The sequence below is a fragment of the Molothrus ater genome, chromosome 7 (assembly GCF_012460135.2).
Source record: "Molothrus ater isolate BHLD 08-10-18 breed brown headed cowbird chromosome 7, BPBGC_Mater_1.1, whole genome shotgun sequence".
NCBI lineage: Eukaryota > Metazoa > Chordata > Aves > Passeriformes > Icteridae > Molothrus > Molothrus ater.
In genome coordinates this window covers 7,815,099-7,835,656 of record NC_050484.2, presented here as the reverse complement: position 1 = coordinate 7,835,656, position 20,558 = coordinate 7,815,099, and the positions used below count along the sequence as shown (strand labels likewise).

The following is a 20,558-nucleotide window of genomic DNA, read 5'->3' as shown; positions in this document are numbered from 1 at the left end:
CTGGACTCATAGTTAAGCCCTTGAAACACCCTAACTCCAATACATTTTATGATATGTCTGAATTTTTCTATTCAAATTTAACTGTTCCAAACAAAATAACTGCACAAACATTATTTCCAGCTTATAGTAGCAAAGAGAGAGATGAGTCCAAAAAGATGTAAAACGGAGTTTTCTATCTATTTCATTTTGCTATTCTTGAATTTAGGCTTTGTGCTGACAAAAGTGAGAGAAAAGCTAACTCAATTAGTACCTTCCTCAGCAGCTCAGGAGGAATGTTATCTCTTCCTTATAAGCAAATCAGGGAGAGAAGCCAACTGGTTCAGAGGTAGGACTTGACATCAATGTAAACAGCAATCACAGATTAACAGTGCATTTTGCAACACCTGCTTTATTTCTTCCAGTTCTGCCTTCTGAGGTGAATCAATTATGAGAACTATTTCATTTAACTTGAGCAACAGAATAAAGAAAAGTGAATTTCTGGTCCTGCAGGCTGTAAGGAAGTGTTTGAAAATGTAGCCCATAGCAGGATGAAGTCGTCCAGTTACTGGCAGGGTTAATAACCCATGTCCCTTTCCTCCCCTGCCAGGAAGGCAGCTCCTTCATACTCCTGTAACTCTCCCTTTTCTCAGAAATGTCCTGGTTGCCTTCCATGTCCATTTGGTCCTCCCCCAAAACAAGCAGAGCTCTCAGCTGGCTGTCCCTGGGCGCTGCTGGCCGGGCAGGGGTGACAGGCTGCGGATGCTCAGGGCGGGCGAGCGGCGTGCTGAGCGCTGCCGAGGGAGCACGAGCTCCCTGCCTAACGACAGCCTGCCAAAAAGGATGGGTAATGCTTGGGCTCTGCTTGCCTTCTCCTCAGGGAGGCCATTAGTAATCTCCTTTTCCTCTGCACAGTCACTGTTTTTCCACATAACTTGCAGTTACAGCATGTCTTTGAAACCTCTTTATCAAATTTGTAGGGGTGGGTTTGGTTTCTTTTCCCTTTTTTCAACTTTTTTTTTTTAATTTTTTTTTTTTTTTAGGTTTTCCAAAAGCTCATGGTGGAATGGGGAAAGTAGAGGAGAAGTTGCCAGGTAGACAGATGTATGCCTTTTTCCTTTTCAAAGGAACATTCTTGCAGTGCTTGATTTTGGGGGCCTGAGCCATGATCTTCGCATAGTCAGGATTGGGAATACTATTCACTATTGGCAGACACAACGGGTAGAATGACACAAATCCCAAAGATAATATTAAAATGCCATAAAGTTCAGTAAGATGTGCATTTCATTTTTAACTCTTCTTTAGTTTTGCTAGTGAAATGTCTTAGGGTTTTGTTGTTGGGGTTTTTTAAAAATATTTTTATGCCTAATTAATTTTAGAACAACTTTTACCTGATCTCTTCATCACTTTTTTTCTCTTCTATCACCACTTCTGTAGTCATCACTTTTCATCACTTGTAGTCATCGCAGTTTTTCCAAAACCACTACAATGCCAGTCAGACAGAAAGATAAATCACATATTCTATTATTATTATCAAATAAATTAGATCCTTCAATAGCTCTTGATCAAGTGCAACTCTTTGTGCTCTCTTAAATTCTTGCAGTTTCAGAGAAAAAAAAAGGATAAGCCAGCAACCAGAAAAGATGAAAAGTATTCTACTAACAGCCTAGAGTTATTCACAGTACCTATGAAATGCATTTTATGAGGGAAATGGAAATATTGCTCTCTGTTATGCAGCTGCTGGTGAATTCTGGGGTGCTTTTGTCACCCCCAGGCCCTCTGCCACCACTCCAGCTGCTGTTGCTGCCTCCTAAACAGTGGTGCTCAGCAGGGTCTGTTTGCCACCACCTGTCACCTGAGCCCTTGCTCTGAGTTCCCTGAGGATTTGGGCTTACAGGAGAGGACCTTGGCCCTGCAGCCATAACTAAATGCTGCACAGAAAGGAGCAAAGGCACTCTTGCTTGCAGATTAATGGACTCTCTAAAGATTGGGAAAAGAACCTCGAAGCTCTGCATGTTCATGCTGGCCAGAGCATGAGGACTGGCAGGAGAAGGAGCAGGCAAGGTCCCAGGGTGGCTGCAGAGCGCAGCCCAAGAGGGTCACAGTGCTGAGGCACTGCTTTGCTGAGCACTTCTCTTGCCCCTCTCCCTCAAGAGAAGGGCAAGAGAGGTTTTTAGCCATGGTCTGCCAGAACATTGAATTACTTTCATATCAATGACTGCATCATTATTGATGGATCATTATCTTAAACTGTTTCTGGTACGAAACCTGGTAGCTGTCAAACTTTCTACTTGGGGTAGATTCCCTTCGATAGCCATATGGTTAAGTTTAGTTTAAAAAAAAGAAATAATTAAAAATAATTTCATAATGACATTAACTGTAGAAATAGTAAACAACCCCTAACTTAAATCCCCCCAAAATTCAATGCTTTTGAGAAAGAGTCTTACTGTAAATTATCCTATGCATCTTTCACAAAAACACATTTCCATCATTTGAAATGCACCAGTAATCTGTTTTAAAGATGTTACAAGCATGGCAGGCAGTTTCCTTGTTCCAGTGAACCACAGCCTATTTGTGTTAGCACATGCTGAAAGCTGCATTGTCTCTGTGTAAAAACCAAATGCTGAGGAGCTAAGGCAGCAAACTGCTTGCTTTAAACATGGGTTTTGGTTAAAATCAGAATATCAGGTTCTGACCCTAAAGCTACATGCCTGGGATGTGTGAGCATGATACATCTGTCACTTGCATCAACTTTACATCAGGGCAGGATGACCAATTTTAATTGAATACTTGTGGTTTATGTCACTGGTTATGAGCTGAATATTAGGCTCAGTTCTGTGGTATACAGTGAATTTGCATGCCCTGGAGAGGTAATACAAAAAGAATATGAATGGCCAGGCAGGAAAAAAAATTTTGAGAGTTCTGTCCACATCTTTACTTATACCAACGTTTTTCCTATATGAACACATGCAAAACCCCTTGTCTGACATATTTTTAGGAGTACTCAGAATGGGAAAAGAAAAGAAACTCTGTGAGAAACTGAAAATTCAGTCCTAACTTAAGCAAACTTTGGCATATTGCATTGAATTCCAGGATTTCTCTTTGCTACAATACACAGATTCCAAATATTCAAATATATACAATACATACCAATTCCAGGGTTTCTGTTTGCTGGGACATGCAGCCAGGGTTGAGCAGTAACCCCCTCACCCCCCTCACTAAGTGTGAATTCCATAATTATTGCTAACAGCTCATCAAATGTGAGCTACATTTGATTTTAAGATCAAATGTAAGATTTTATAAGCCTATCTATGCAATCACACAGAGATATATGTCTCTTATGCAAAAAGCATTTTAAAACTGTATTTTTAACATATAAGCAGGACATAAGAGAATTTCTAAGTATTTGAGTCGTAAGTAATAAAGTACAGAGATATCACTTGGGCTGGCATAATATAGAGACATTTTGAAGAGAAATAAAAGGTTACATAGAAAAAGAAGATAAATAACCAGTAGATATTTAAATACTTTAAGTCTTATAATGCTTTCACTAATAATGAAAAAAGCAAGTCAAACTATTCCTGTGTAATATTAGAGTGAGTGGCTAAAGATATTCCTTAAAAATACCTTTGCTACTAAAGATACTTAATTTACTGCCCAGAATTCTGGTGACAGCATGAAGAGGGGACAGAATCATTTTTCATTACTGACTGTTAATTCAGTAAGGCATTTGTTCTGTGGATTTTGATATATGCTAAAGGGGTAAAAAAATAAGACAGGATTTGCATAGTGTCAGATATGCACAATACCTCCCAATACTGCTTTTGCTAATGTCTAGGAAAACCCAGTAAGGTTTTCTGAAATAGGAACTGCTGAATATATACCAGTTGTTGAACAACATAAATTAGTACTCATTTCAATCCATTTCTAAAGTATAATTTTCCTGCCTGCTAAAAGTAATCTCTCAGGATTTTCTTGTAAATAGAACAAACTTTCAAGTCAGAAAGATTGGTAGAAGCCTAAAGCAAGTTTAGAGCAAGGCTTCTCTTGATTCATAGTACAAGTATACAGTTGGTATAATATTTAAGAATGACAGTGCTGTCTTTCAGTACTGCTGCCCACAATACTTGGAAATATATCCTTTCAGAATGTGAAGGCATATCCTCTGTGAAGTACCCAGATAAATCAGTTCACCCTTGGCTGTAACTAAACGCTGTCTAGTGACTTGTGATCGACAGGGCTTTACCCTCTGACAGCCAGATTCATTGTTGGGACAGCAACCAATCGTCGGGTTTGACGACATGAGCCTAATCAAAGTTGGAGTATAAAAAGCCCCCCTTGGAATATATAAGGTACACCAGTGTGGCAAGCTTCTCTCAGATTGCATTTGCTTTCACGGATCTGTTTAGTACTGAAAGGGAAAGGGGGAGGGGGAAAAAAAAGAAGGCAAAAGTGCTGCACTGAATGTGAGATCATGCAAAAGCTAGTGCTCTATGCTTCTATTTACCTGTTCATGCTGATTGCAGTTGATCCGGTGGCTCTTGATGACAGTAGTCAGCCCACAGAGAACGCTGAAAAGGACGGACTGTGCAATGCTTGTATGTGGAGACAGAATACAAAATCTTCCAGAATAGAAGCCATAAAAATTCAAATCCTCAGCAAACTGCGTCTGGAACAAGCTCCTAACATTAGCAGGGATGTTATTAAACAACTTTTACCCAAGGCTCCTCCACTGCAGGAACTAATTGATCAGTATGATGTGCAGAGAGATGACAGTAGCGATGGCTCTTTGGAAGATGATGACTATCATGCCACCACCGAAACGATTATCACAATGCCTACAGAGTGTAAGTAACCCTGCTTCTTTCGCCTCCCACTGCTCCTCTGAGAGAGTTGTCTCCCTGCTGTAGAGGCACACAACTCCTCCTCAGGCTCTCCCAACAGGCTGCTGGCTGAAGTCTGCTGGAGGGAGGGAGGGAGGAGAGCATTATTTCTAAAGAATTTGAGCCAGGTTCAGATGGCCGTGTGGCAATCCTTTGTTTTACTGTTCGGTTTTCGGCTCCTTATAATGTGTGTGCCCTGTAGCACTTAGGATTTGCCCACTGCCTTAGAAAGCAAAGGGAGATCTGCAGTTCAGTCAACTTCGTTATCTGCAGCACTCGGGGCATTTCCTCTCGCAAATATAAAGTACAAGTGCAGATAATGAGAGAACTAAATTTTTGTGAGGGAGGTTTCACTGGCCAGTATTTTTAGAAGGAATAGAAATCAACAGAAATGCAGCTTAGAGCACTACACCTACCTAGCTGCAACATGCTACAGCAAGTGCAAGCAGAGAGTTAAATTCTTGCCTCTTTGCTGATCCCATAAACTAGCACCACCCACCTCAGAGTTAAAACTATATATTTAAAGCAAATATGTGTGTAACAGATTAAATGTAAAAATGTCCGTGCTATAGCAATCAGCTCATGTAATCGTGCCAAGGAAGAATGAAGGCATTTACTGAATGAGCAGATTCTGAGTTGTCTTCTGAGTGCTAAACATCTGCTATGCCTCCTATCAAGTATCTTTTGCACAGCTAATACTGTAGTATCTTATGTTCTTCATCAGCTAAAGTATTCGACTATGGCAGCTGTTTTTTTAAATAACACTTATGAATATGATGTCAAAAAGGAAAAATATGACAGGACATATAAGGCATGTTAGCAGTTACAGATATCATTGTGATATGCAGACTAGAATAATATCTGCTGCTCTCACCAGCTAAAAATGAACCCACAGATGAAAAAGTAAATTTTTCAGTGAAATTTTTCAACTTAGTAATGATTAAGATGACACTTAATAGCATTATTTTACTGCAGCCTTATAACAAAGCTGAGAGCTGAGGTCTGCCTGCATTTTTATTCCAGACTTTTATGTTCTAGGGTTTATAACTATTTTTAATCAAACAGCTATACATTTACAGTGACTGAAGAAAAGTCGTTGTATTTCACTGCTCTGAGTTCATTTCCTACTTATAAAAAGCCCCTGAGCTATTTTAAATGCACTAAAGAGACAGGTATCTTAAGTGATGAGATTTATGAACGTTAAAGTCCTGCACCATTTAGGATTAGTACGACCCATTTTATCCTGGCATGGAAAGATATTGCCATGACTAGGTATGACAGCTGCATCGTAGGCTACAGGAAGGAGGAACGCAGCACTGCACGTGACTTTCCTCTAATATTATTCAAATGAAAACAAAATGATCCTTATATTAATCCCCTCAATTATTTTCTTCCCACTGAGAAGAGAAATGTAAGTGTTTGTGCAGTTTGCCCAGGGCTGTAAAGTCTGCAGCAGGCTGAGGCATTTGAGTAAATTAGAAATAGCTGGATCACCACACACATGTTGAGTCAGCTTATGCAAAGTTGCTATTCTGCATGCTTTATGAAGGTCCTCAGGAGGTGACCAGCAGAAGTGAATTGGTAGTAGGTGATAGAGTAATTTTGTTGACATCCATTAAAGTTTCTGTAGTGTGTAAACCATAGAAAATGAATTAAGTTAAATCCACTTTGTTACTGATACTCTTTATAACGTATTGTAATATTTTTATACAGTCTGAAAAAAATAGTCAGGTTTATATTTGCGTTTTTTCTTGTTCCCTGTTCAGTAATCTGTTCTTTCCATTCATTTATAGCTGATTTTCTTGTACAAATGGAGGGAAAACCAAAATGTTGCTTCTTTAAGTTTAGCTCTAAAATACAATATAACAAAGTAGTAAAGGCACAATTGTGGATATACTTGAGGCAAGTCCAAAAACCTACAACGGTGTTTGTGCAGATCCTGAGACTTATTAAGCCCATGAAAGATGGCACAAGATATACTGGAATTCGATCTTTGAAACTTGACATGAACCCAGGCACCGGTATTTGGCAGAGTATTGATGTGAAGACAGTGTTGCAAAATTGGCTCAAACAGCCTGAATCCAATTTAGGCATCGAAATAAAAGCTTTTGATGAGAACGGACGGAATCTCGCTGTAACTTTCCCAGGACCGGGAGAAGATGGATTGGTAAGTCTATTTAGAAAAATCCCATTTCATTGAAAAGCATTTAAACTCTGTTTTAAAGATAAAATGGATGCATTGTTTAGGAAGAGGAAGACAAAAGTTCTGTGTACCCAATTCTTTCATTCTTTGCTCTCTGATCATGCCAAAAATCAACAGCTTTCCTCTGCCTCTGTTTCCCTATCTAAAAAATTGAGAGAAATTGCAGTATTTCAGAGAGACATAGCAAGGCATTAACTAGAAAAGGTTTTGGCAATTACTGATAGATGATGCTATCAAAGTTACATTGTTTTCAATTTTGAGAACAAATACTGCTTGATAAGCAGCTATTTCACATAAAGAAAAGTCCTTAGAGTCTTTCACTGGTTAGGAAAGATGCCTCCAATATTGCTGAGAGGCAAGGGAGTTCCTACATACTCTCTATGCATATATTATCTATTAACAACAAAAAAATATCTCTTTATGAAGGTGAGAACAGATCTTCTTCATAATATTAAGTTCTTTACCTTTCAGTATTTGGTAGAGTGTATCATTCTACCAATTAGAAGCATCTGAATAGAGAAATTCTGCTTGATACAATAATTGAGTCGTGATGATAAGAAAGTTCACAAAGTGGTTTGTTTCTATAAGAAGAGATGAACAAATTAAATCTGAAACGTACCTACAAGTACACCTGAAATAAACCTGAAACTACAGCATTTCCCTTGCTATTTGTTTCTGTAATCACTATTCATCTACAACCTATACAAATTTCTATACTTATCACAACCAAGTGATACCTCCTTTTGCATAAAGTATGAAGAATATTATTCTACTTCTGTGTAGTAGATGAATCTCTTGATCATTGAAACAGAAAAATTTAGGTTGGAGAAGATCATGGTGTCCAACCATATTTATGCAACATTTAACTTCACAGCAGTATAATATAATAAGTGTTTAAAAGAAAAACTCTGAGATATCTTAATTATACATCCAATATAAATGTGGATCTCCTGTATTTGGAACAGGCCAGCTGGATATCATGATCAGGAATGTCCTCACCACCTCCATCCATTCAGATGATGATACATACTAACCCATGGCTATCATAATTTATAAATAAACATTTCAGTGGCAGAGCAGGGTTAGAGGCACAGCTGATAATGGGAGAGGAAATCTCTCTTCCCCCCAGCTCCTCTCCAGCAGCTCCCAGTACAGGGGTGCTCCTCTCACCAAACACCTCCCTATATAATTTACCTTTGGAAATGGCACTTCCAGCAGCTCCACAGCTCACAAGGAAACAGCTTGAGAGGGAAACCTGTGTAACAAAGTTAGCTGGGCTGTTATTCCTGAGAAATGGTCTCCATGGGATGGTCCCATCAGTGCTGAACCAACTCACGGGGCAGAAATCAGTGTGTGGAAGGCAGCAACTTTGGGAACTGAAGTTGCAATTCTGGGGGTTGCAATTTCCTTCTAGTCCCAGTTGGTGACTGTGGAAACACACCTTCTGTAGGAGGCATGTGGCTCAGGGATCTGCCAAAAGTACATTCCTGGCCACAGGACTCTTCCAGGAGTTAAAATATTTAGCTGCCCCTCCAAATTCATTCAGTCATAGAGTCATTCAAGTATGGCAGCAATAGAGGAGCAACTTTTGTCCTCCTTGGTCTGGACAAAAAAAACTTTCCTTGATATCCAGAAAGCCTGAATTCAATATGATTTTTAGGAAGGGAATTTCAGAAGGACTCACAACAGCTCTTATTATGGAGTTTAAAACAAAGTAAAAAAATCCACATCAAAAGTAAAAATCCAGCATCCTCCAAATTTCTGAAATGTTCTTACAGCAGTTAAACAATGTAAGCACTGAGACAGTGGTGACTTCAGGGACAAATACTCAGATATTAAAGCTCTGTATAGAGAAACAGCAGGGAAATGCAGAGAGAACTATAACAGAATTGCAGGTCAAATTTTGTTTGCAAACATCACTTCAGAATATCAATTTGATACATCTACATCTGAAATATTGTTTGCATGTTTTTAGTGAACTTGGGCTTACCTCAGAAATGATTCCAATTGCTTCTCCTCTTCTCACAGAACCCATTTTTAGAGGTCAGAGTTACAGACACACCAAAACGGTCCCGCAGAGATTTCGGTCTCGACTGTGATGAGCACTCGACAGAATCCCGATGTTGCCGCTACCCGCTGACGGTGGATTTTGAAGCTTTTGGCTGGGATTGGATTATCGCTCCTAAACGATACAAAGCCAACTACTGCTCCGGAGAATGTGAATTTGTGTTTTTACAAAAGTACCCGCACACCCACCTGGTGCACCAAGCCAACCCCAGGGGCTCGGCAGGCCCTTGCTGCACGCCCACCAAGATGTCCCCCATCAACATGCTGTACTTCAACGGCAAAGAACAAATCATCTACGGCAAGATACCAGCCATGGTTGTAGATCGCTGCGGGTGCTCATGAGATCCTCACCAGATCCCACTGCTTCACACATCATGGAAGCTACCAAATAAAAAGGAAAAAAAAAAAAAAAAGAGAAAAATAGAAAAAGTTATACCCCCTCAGCATTCTCTCAAACTGTGAAGTCACGTACACAAGGCATTGCCGATCTCCTGCGTGCTACCAGCAGCAGTTACAGAACGTGAACTAAAGGACAATGTAATTACCTGATGGCTGCTTGTGAGCCAGCAAAAGAGAAAAGCTACAATCAAAATTACCGGATTTAATCCACAAAGTTCTTACATTATGAGGGAATCAATATTCAGTCATTTGGATGCAAATTTATATGCAGGTTTCAGTACACATTGGTAATCAAAAGCAAGCTCCTTCTCACCTGAGGACAGAAGGAGCAGGCTTTTAGGTTCCTTTCTTCACAGCTTCACTTAGTATCATATTTACAGGAACATATATACCGGTAACATATACACCACTACACAATACCACCAGAATCATCCTTAAACACTTGAATATATAGTGCAGACTTGTGAAATTTATCAGATGAAATTCCACGCAAATGGACAAACCCTGAAATTAGGGATGGCATAGTGTATTTAGCGTGTTTCCATTCCTTTTTCTCATTAGTATGTTAGTAATCAATGGCAATGGTGCTACGTAAGCAGGCTGAATAAATAGAAAGATAGTTATATAAGTGAAAGAATTTAGGCTTAATAACGAATTTTCCCTATCCTCAGGTACACTATTCAACATTCTCAAGAAATAGATATTTTTTAAATGAAAAGGAATACTTTTCTAGACATAGAAAAACAGAAGGCAGCAGAGAAATCAACATTCAAATTGCAATCCCACATTTTAACCTGCCTTTGCAACATTACCGTTTGCACTATGGTAAACCAATGCAAATAGTTGGTTGCTACAGATATTGTTTAAAAACCACTTTGATATAACTGACTTGTGTAATATGTATGCATCAATATTTTGTAAATAAATGTTTATTTTTTAGTCACTGTTGGTATATGTTCATCACGAAGAAAAGAATGGCTTTAACCTGTACTTTAGTTTAATAAACAAACCCCAATATTCTCTTCATAACAAATTTTCTGGATTTTAACACAAATAATATGTAGGAACAATGCAACAAAGTAATCCATATGTTGAGAATTATTCTACATTTTATATGTTTTTTACATTGGTATGAGCCATCTAGGATAAATGATGGCTGTTGACATGTTTATAAGGTTCTTTGGGTTACTGTTTTTATGGTCATTTTGATCCACAACTGAATTTCCATATTTTGAATGTTATGTTCATAAATAATAATGATATCACAAAAGATTGCTATTAAATGCATTTTATTATATTTAAAAGTTTGCAGCAAAGTATTTTCTGTATTTGAGTAAAAATAGTACATGGATTTCCACACAAATTCTGTACATTTTCCTCATAGTAAAAAATTGTTAATTGAAATTAAAAAGATCTATTTACTATAAAGTCCATTTTATTTCACATGTGAAATAGAACTGATAAACCAGGTGTTTGTTAAGACAACACAATCACTGTTAAAACACCTTCATGTTAGTATGATGCACGTTTTTGTTATATTTCATAAATCAGTTTTGAATTTTCCTTTGTGTAAAACCACCCTAAAATTGCAAAACTGCTTGATTTTCTTCCCTTCCTCTTTTATATATTTTCTGCCTTGGTGGTAAATATTTTGTATTGATTTTTTTTTTTACTTTTTAAAAAATTTGTATGTAAGGACATTAAAACTTAAAGTTTGAGTGATGAGGTTTGAAATTTAAAAGCAAACAGATTTTCTGCAATTTCTTTTGAATGATTAGGAGTTCTGCTAAAGCTGTGTCCAGGCATCAAGCAGATGTTCAGCTTCTCCCGATACAGTTCACCAGAGCAGGTCCCTGGGGCCCTTAAATACACTTTCAATTTAGTTTCCCACAAAACACCATCAGACTAAATAAAAAATCTGAAAGCTTTTGGAATACAGACTCTCAGTGAAGCCACAAGAATTAGAAGTACAACGCAATTCCCCTCCTAAACAAAGTTACAGAAGTAAGGGAGAAATCCTCTGTTTGTTAAAGTCAATGGCAAAACTTCCACTGGCTTTAACAGAGAGCAACCTTTTGCCCTCTGACTTTAACTCGTGACATTCAGGCACCAAGCAGTGCCATCCTGCTCATGTGAACTATCAACAGCATCTCCTTGCATGAGGCTCTTAAACCATTCAGAGACTTCCAATTAACTTCCATATACCCTGTAGCTAAACATTCACTGCTTTAATTGGGCCAGTTCATATAGCAACAGCTGCAGAGATGCAGCAGCGTGGATTTTGCAGATAGGGAACAAAACATATTCCCAGTCTGCACCAAAGTCCAGTCACAACACCTGCAGGATTGTTTTTACTCATGATATGCAAATTATTCATAATGCAAATTCATTTACCTCCACACAAGTGACATCATTGGCTGCCAGGTAATAACTGTACCCTGCACAAAGGCAGTACAAAAGTGATGGAATTTTTTATTCCTGGAATCAATTAAAGCAAAATTAAAGCAAGAAAAGAAGTAGTATGAATTCCAAAAAGCATCTACTCCAACCGGCACCCCATCTTGATACTCAGACAAATTCTATTCCATGTAAATTTTATGCAGTATGTGTCTTTTATATTTTGCCAAACTTGAAATGATCATAGAGCAATTATGGCTCCCGAGATTTAATATTGACCTTACAGATAAGTGGCTACTCATGGAACATGCTGTGGGCTTTGATCTTGTGGATTTAGCTGCTGAATAGCTCATTATTAATGTGTTTATTGACAATCACTTTAAGATATGTCAATTATTCCTTCTGTTCGTATTGTTACATCCTTTTATTTGCAAGGCTCAGGTCTGAGACTTCAGCAGCATTTGTGAATACTTTGTACAGCTTTCAAACCTCACTGCTAAGCTGTGTATTCAGAATAATGAAAATATCCAGTGAGGGATGATGTGTCAGAAACAGCATCATTTCCTTGCCTGGCATCCTAAGAATCCCAAGAGGAATGAACCAGGTAGAGTCCATCTTTCCAAGGCAGTGTCCAAGTGCCCCAAGATGCACATGCACACCTGCAACAGGGCAGTTCCTCATCTCTATACTGCTCCAGTTCTTCCCCTTGGCTCTGCTGCCCAGCCCTTTCTCTCCCAACATAAGCCAGTCCTTTTCCAGGGCTGTTTGACCCCAACCTCCTACCCAGCTTCAGTTACACTGTAACTCGAGTAGCAATTACCCTCCCATTTCACACAGCATCTCCCATCCCATCCCACCCCAGACTCTTGCCCTAGAGCCCCTTTTGCAGGGGGAACAGCCCCCTGCAGTACTGCCCCCTCCTGTACCTTAAGCAGATCCAGTGCATCCTGCTCCTGCTGGAAGCTGTGGTTAGGGGAGAAACCTTCCCATGTGCTCAACAGAGCCTGTGGGGAATTTAACAGCTGAACACAGAAGTCATCACCACTGAGTGTAAATGCACTGCAACTTTTCACAGATGGGCTGTTTTGCTAAATATGAGCAGATTTCAAAGGAAGAGCTAAAGGCCAAATCCATTCATAGCTTTAGGTAGCTTTTTCCTCAATTCTGTGGAGTCTAGGTTTGGAGTTTGTGGTTGTTCATTGGGCATTTGGGGGTTTTTGAAGGTTTTTTTGTGTGGTTTCTTTTTAATTCAGACCTTAGATGCGAATGACCTATTTTGGCTGAACATCTCAAAAAATAAATCTGCTTGAGATTAGGTTTGGACAGCTCAGTCCAGGCAGATAGATTTTGTTAAAGCTGCAGTATAACAAAGCAGGTTATTATAATCTGAAGCACTGGGTGGACAAACTTAAAAACCAAAATATCCTACCTCAACTTATAAAGTTAGTACCTTGCAGTAAAAATAAGTTAGGAAACAGTACATAATGGGAGGCACAAGCTAGAAGCTTTACAAACAATGCTGTGTCTATGTAACTTAGCAAAACTGTCAGGAAGAACCTTAGGGATGTGTTTTAACTGACTCAAGTTAGCTCTGTACTTCCACTTGAGCTTGCTCCCAACAATGTTAACTGCAGCAAGTAGGTATCTATACACTGATTTAACACCAGCAATGAAACCAGTAATGCAACTGCATCTGCTTTTCTGTCAAGTCTTCCCCGGCAAGAAGTAAGACTACAACTCTGGCTTGAAATGCAAGTGTAACATGTTTGAATCCATAAAAATAAAATATTAACAACTCTGGAAACACTAAACCTCCAATTCTCCCATTAAGTTTATAAAAGCCCTGACAAGATTCAAAGGAAAAAGTTAGGGCTGCAGGCCAATTTCTAAATTTGAATAGGCAAGAAGTACAGCTCTGTTCACTCTTGGATACTTCTAAATAATCTCAAAAAAAAAAAGTGATAGTGCTAACATCTTTTGTAGTAATCTTGCAAAAGAAAAAAGAAAATGGAGAAGTGCAAATGTACAGCTCATTTAACAGTGAATGACTCCAATTAATTACTAGGTGCATTGATAAATTAAACAGAATTATTCTCTTTGGTGGCTAGGCAGTGAATTTGAGGAATGAAGAACTACTACAGTGACTATAAAACAAAAAAACTGCCTGTTTTTATTGCTCCAGAATATAGATGAGAACAAGTAATGAAGCCCTCTGTAGATGAGGTGTCAAGATCAGCAACAAGCCTTGCAGCATTTTGGGTGTAAGTCTGGCTAATTCTCACCAGCCTTAGCCACTAAGGCTCTCTGAGGGTACAGGAAGAACTGTTCCTTTCCTTATGGACATAACTCTCCCACTATACATGCTTTCAAAGCAGTGCTTTCAGAAAATAAAAAATAGCTTAGTGTCCATGAGTCAGCTTGTGATCTTGAACTGGTGTTCCTAGAGACTCTGTGCTCTAAATCTTATTATGAATCAAAAGTAGTCAGTGGTCCTAAAAGCTGTTGCAATTTCTCCCCACAGAAATGCCTTTCACCTACAAGTCAATAACCAAGTTACATTTCAAACCTGTAGCTTTTCCATTATATTTATCATACTACTTCTGTACAAGAGAATCCCTCAAGAGCTGAGAGCATTCACCTTGAATGAATCCCACCTGTGGAAAGGCAGAGGAACAAGCCCTGGCTCTGCACTTCCTTTCCTGTTACTCCTGATGAAGCCTGTATGGCCTTGGGTGAGATCTTGTTAGCAACTCTAGTTAGGAAAGAATAAAAAGGCTTGGTTTGGGCATTATGTTCCATGTTTCACCAGTAAAATTACCAGGAGCACTTAAAGGTTATGATGGTAAGGGAGGAATACCTGGGAAAGCATTATGGATCGTAAACAGCTTCTATTAAGTTTTAAAAAAAGCAGTTTGGGAGACAGCTGCAACACAAACAGGACAATATACTGAAATCATGTAAGGTGTAACAGTCATTGTAAAGCAGTCATGTGCTAACAGTGGTCTGCTTCTATGCATTTCAAGGAGCTGAGTACAATAAAAAAGTGAAATTTAAAGCAGTTAAATAATTTAAGGGATGTAACCAAGGCAGCAAGAAAGATTTTATCTTCCCAAATCCAGGATGATATTGAAGGCATTTGCTAAACTTTTACTCCTCTATCTTAAGAATGCTTAATATGAAAAGGTCTGCTCTTTGCCAAAATTAAAAGATGTTTCACAGCAAATCTAACTTTAGTATAATCTGTTTCATCATAATTTGAATATGTAGCTATCTGAAATATAATTACTCATAACTTGGCTAATAGCTGCAGATAAGGTTCATAATTCATGCACTCTTTCTGCAGAAATCCTTATTAGTTTTTTACCTAGGAGAGGAGCAACTACCCTCGAACCAAGCCATAGTATCCGGGAATTTGAGCATTATTTCAGGGCACTTTGTGGCATCCAGTTAGGCATTCTTAAGCACCATACACAACAGCATGAAGAGCAAAGATTTTCTTTACTCTTTATCATCTGTGCATTTGAAGAAGAGGTTTATTCTGATTCCAAACAGCAATCATCTCTCCTATTAATATTTTCCCCATCATTTTCCCCCGTTGTTATCCCTCAAACCCGGCAACGCTGCCACCGAAGCAGCAGAGCGAACACCTGGCTGTCACGCATTATGGCATCAGGTTGCAGCGCCAGGTGGTCGGAGGAGCGGGAGGCACGTCAAACACATGCCTTCAGGCTGAGCTCAGCTGCCTACTGTATGCTGCTGTCATGTGGGAAAGCTCGGCCTAGGTGCTGGTCCAGGGCAAAATGCCCATGGCTTCTCTGCTGTAGGTGACACCTACCACCACTATGAGCTCTCTGCTCACTGTGCTGCTCACCCGCCGTGGGGTGGGACAACAAATCTCACAGGATTCCACTCATGATCACTGCGAGCCCAGAGGTACCAAAGAACATGGGTCATTCTGACAAACAGAATAACTACATCATAACTGAGTCTTTTCCTTCTAGAAAGGACTTATTCTAAGAGCACCCTAAAACTGGGCTTTTCCCCAAGGCAGAAGTGTTCCTCATCATATCGTGACATGCAGCTGCAGCATCAGAATTTTATACTCTGACCTGCAGTCAGATCTTACAGACCTGAGTCCTCACAACACCATGTATCAACATCACCAACACACTTGATAAATCAAACTAATAATATTTATTGAACCTGGTTTTTGCTACCATGGTTTTTGATACCATCCCATTTACAATTACACCATTTGCCTAAGAAGATAGAAAAGGCAGCTACTCAAAATATTCTCTTTTGAGGCCACTGTGTTATCTCGAAATAGTCTCAGCATACCTGCCTTGGTTTTTTTTTAATAGCTTGTGACTTATTTATTATTTTGTACTGCTGCACAGTTTCTTTGTACTGCTGTATTTTCAGTTCTCCAATACCTTACCAAACCTGGGAATACTACTAAAGCATCCTCACAGAACTCTCCTCTGTTTTCCAAGAGCATCTTACTCTTATTCCCAAACAACTGTCTCAACTTTTCAACCAACACAGATCTAGACACAAGCTCTAGTTACCACAAAATTATAAGCCCAAAGCTGACTATCCCCTTAGGGATGAATTTACTGATTTATATTTTAAAATTACAATCCTAGGAACATTTTAAAAAACTAGAAAAGGTATTTTTTCAAAAAAGCACTTTTCCATCTTAATCATTATTTTAGCAGGGTATTGCTCTGGAAATGGATCCTACACCAAGTGGGACCTTTTACCACAACTTTCTTTTCATCACAGTGATACCCCTAATGCCTTGCCTTTATCAATGTACTCATGTGAGGACTACTGGCCTTAACAAAATGCTTCAGAAATCTGTAGCTGTCCTTGACTGCTCACTTCTTTACACCCACTGCACTTGTACAAGACCTCTCATCTGAACAGAGTTGTAGTAATTGCTACTACCATGCGAACACGAATGACAATCCTCATGGATAAAATAAAAATTGTGTCTATAGAAGGCACAGTGCAATCCTCAGCACCCATTGTTTGGGTTGGACATGGCTGAGTTTCAGGTCTTCAGCAGAAAAACAACTGAAAATTGATTCCACAAATTTCTCTTGACTATGATTAAGAAGGAGCTTAGTTACAACAAAATGCAATTACTCAGTTTTGGCCACGCAGCCTTCATGAGGCTTTTCCAGATCCGCTCCCACGGACCCTAATTCTGGTTTGGAAGCCAATTGTTCCTTGGCAGCGTTGCCATGGATCTCACTCAGAGATTTAGCAACACATTCTCCACCAGCTTACAGCAAACACCAACGTCTGCAGCTCACCCACAGCTTGCTTATACCACAATTTGGAAGTTATCCATATTAGAGCATGCCCATGATTCCCTTCCACAGGGAGGGTGGAATGCTGTGCCACATGAGACTGAGTTCTTGTAGCTGTACCTGACACTGCATTTTCACAACAAGAAGTGCCAAAACACAAAGTCATACACAGGCAGAAGGAACTGGGATTTTCCAGGCATTTGCAGAGCCACTGGGATCAAACTGATGTCCCCACCAAGGGAGACATCATAGGTATCTGTTATGGAACATCTAAGCAGGAAATCAGGAAGCCTCCTTTAAAGAACGAGATGAAACTTCACAATTCCAGGTTAACATGGGAACTTTAACCACCCCCAGCACCTGCAGGAAAGGCAGTGCAGCAGGGCACCAGCAATCCTAGAGATTTCTGGAGGATGGCTGGGACTTTTTGCTGGCACTGCTATTCATGCCTCGGTAAGAACATAGTGACTCAGGGTACCTGCTCTGTCCCAAGGCATTCTGTGATTCTGTGACTGACACAGTAGGGGCAAAGGAAATGAGGGAGGCAGAATAACAGAGGAAAAGCTTTAGCAAAAATAAGATTCTGTGGCATCAACATGGACATCAGAATCAGGCACCTTGAATTGCCAATATTTTTGATTATCGCCACCATGATGACAGAAAAGTGTTTACTGGATCTGAAAAGCTCCTGTTCCACTGCTTCTCTGACTGCACTGAAGCATCTCACTTTAAACTTGTATTCCATAGAGAAATACATTTCTGTTTGCTTTTCTCTTTGTTTAGGTTCTTTTAAGTATGGGGAAGCCTTCTAAATTCTGTATTTCTTTTCTTCTGGATGAATGCACTCTCAAGCTATGGGAGAACTCTCCTAATAAAGTACTACCACCTAATGTGGATAAATAATTAGATAGTACTTGAGGTAATGGGAGAATGGCACGGCCTCATTCAGCAGGGTGGAGGAGGAATATTATTTTCATGCTTTGCAATTAATTTTGAAATCTTCTCTCACCATTCTTCAGTGGTGGAGATCATGAGACCCCCAACAAGCACCCCAACTCTGTAAGCTGTGTGGACTTCAGACAATAAAGAAACTGAAGTAATTTTTTTTGTAAAAATAATTACATTCTTTAAGGATTTTTAAAAAATATTGAACCTTTTCCAATAATGCTTGACCAGCCTAAATAACTGGAAGAATTATTGGCATTACTACTGAAACAATTCACAAAAAAATTCTTTTTTTTCCCCTCTGCCCAGATGGTCATATTTAACCAAACAGGGAAATAATGAATAAAAACCCTTGGACTCAATAAGAAAATCCTGGACTGGAATCTGAATTTCATGACCATTATTTTACAAGTGAGACAAAAGTCTTAAATACCAGGTTTCAGTTGTGCTAAAATACTCAAGCAATCTTTATTCTATATATGTGGAAAGAATGTAAGAGAATATTGCCATTGTGATGGTTTGCTTTAACTACAGAGATTATTACAAATAGATGTATTTTATCCCAGGAATTTCTTGGGAATACCAGGAAACCCACATGAGCAAATGGATGGAAACACACAAACATTGATTTGGACCGCTATTCAGAAACCAGGAGCCTAAATTTCTTGTTGGATTTTTTCATTGTATGTCTTAGCCCCTTTTCCTTTGGCTATACCTGTTAACAACAAAGAAGTTCCACTCTCAGTGTTAGGAAGACAGTGGAATTTGGCTGCTCAGAGGCAAATTTTTAGTTGGACATTTGGAATGCTTTTTTATATCTCACATATTTGTGTTTAAAGGACAATCTGACCGTGAATAAACCTTTAGGTGAGAAAGTGGCTTTAACACACAGATTTGACTTCAGCATTATTCCATAGTTTCATTACTACTTGAGAGTTCAACAGAGCAGGCTATAATTTATAGTAAATTACACTTAAGACTACAAAATTCTGACAGTTTTACTCCTGTGTTGTTCAATGCACAAAGTGACCCTATCATGAGGCTGTTGACCTGGCACCCTTGGGAAGTACAGCAGATTTTTCTCAGCTAATGCATGGCCTCACTCAGCAGGACAGGGCAGCCTTGCTCTAAAAAAGGGCAGCACAACAACCCCATGTTCCTGTTACCAGAACTAATGCTACACAAATGAAGAAATGAGAAAGACACATCAATTGAAATAAATATTGGAAGAAAATTCTAACATGTGTTTGTCTCTTAAAACTAACATTTGCACCAAAACTGTCTATGATATACCGGAATGATTACTCCTAAATCAAAACCATAATTAGCTGTGTATTTCAAAAATCTATTTTTCATATCATTGCAAGCATGAACTCTGACTGCCACAGACTGGGACACACGGGCACTCTCACAAAAGGATACCCTGTTGTCTTCTATGCCACTGCTCAAAAACCCCCAGACTGTTGCCAGATGCTGAAAGCAAACTTCATGGCTTGTAGTAATTGTAGCAGAGCCACATTAAGTACCATACAAAAAACCAGAAACACAATTTAAAAAATCCCAAAAAACCACAGATGATTGAACAATATTAATCCCTTTATCAGTAGTTAACCTCATAATTTCCTCACTGAAAACACAAAATATTAGCTATATAGATTTTGAATAATGTATATATTTTAAATTACTTAACCAGAAAGTCCACCCTCCCTAAATGTGTATTGTATATACAAATACACACCACCAATCAGAAGATGGAGCAAACAAAAAAAATCTTAATGAAAAATTGAACTGTGAAAGAGCTTCTATATCCAGCTGAAGACTTCACAATGAAATTAGGACAATCCAACACTAATGGTACAGTCTCTGAAAGATTTTTCCATTCCTCTTTTCAGGAAACCCAGTATGAAATGCTGAGATCTGGAAATGTACTTCTGGCTACGATAGCTGTTCTTAATCCCATCAGTAGAGTTATGAAATCTGAAGCAGCCAACCTTTGTGTTACCCTAATTCACACTTCAATTCCCAGTTATCTCCTAAACCAAAACTATGCAAAAGTCTACCTTCAAGACTAAATCATAAAAACATTTAAAACTACCATGACCATAGAATGGGGAAAGGTGGGTTAGAAGCTAATCCATGCTCCAGACTCGCTCTTTTGGGGTGACTGTGACACTGGGGGGGATACAAACAGCCTCATCTTCCTGCAATTTCAGGTAATACACCCAATGTTTTCCTGAGTAATGTGATGAACTGACTGCAAGCCTCATTGCTCACCCCCCTGAACTGCTGGGGAAAAAGGCAGAGAAAATTGGGAGAGAAGTTGAGCCTGTGAAGACGGGACAGCAGAGGAAAGGTGCTTTTAGGATCTAT

At 39.1% G+C, this 20,558-nt stretch overlaps 2 protein-coding genes across 2 annotated transcripts in view; one reads left to right on the top strand and one right to left on the bottom strand.

Moving 5' to 3' along the window:
* The window catches only part of C7H2orf88 (chromosome 7 C2orf88 homolog), a 38,413-nt gene extending 33,848 nt beyond the window's left edge, over positions 1-4,565 (bottom strand). Inside the window, exons 1-2 of the mRNA XM_054515353.1 lie at positions 4,484-4,565; positions 1,368-1,459 (exon numbers count right to left, since the gene is read on the bottom strand). The gene's annotated coding sequence lies outside the window, so the exon portion shown is untranslated. The remainder of the gene's footprint in view (positions 1-1,367; positions 1,460-4,483) is intronic.
* Positions 4,334-11,273, top strand: MSTN (myostatin). Its single transcript, XM_036386365.2, has 3 exons — positions 4,334-4,823; positions 6,653-7,026; positions 9,091-11,273. The coding sequence occupies exons 1-3, from the start codon at positions 4,451-4,453 to the stop codon at positions 9,469-9,471; spliced, it is 1,128 nt and encodes a 375-aa protein (XP_036242258.1). The 5' UTR covers positions 4,334-4,450; the 3' UTR covers positions 9,472-11,273.
* Positions 11,274-20,558: the final 9,285 nt, after the last annotated feature.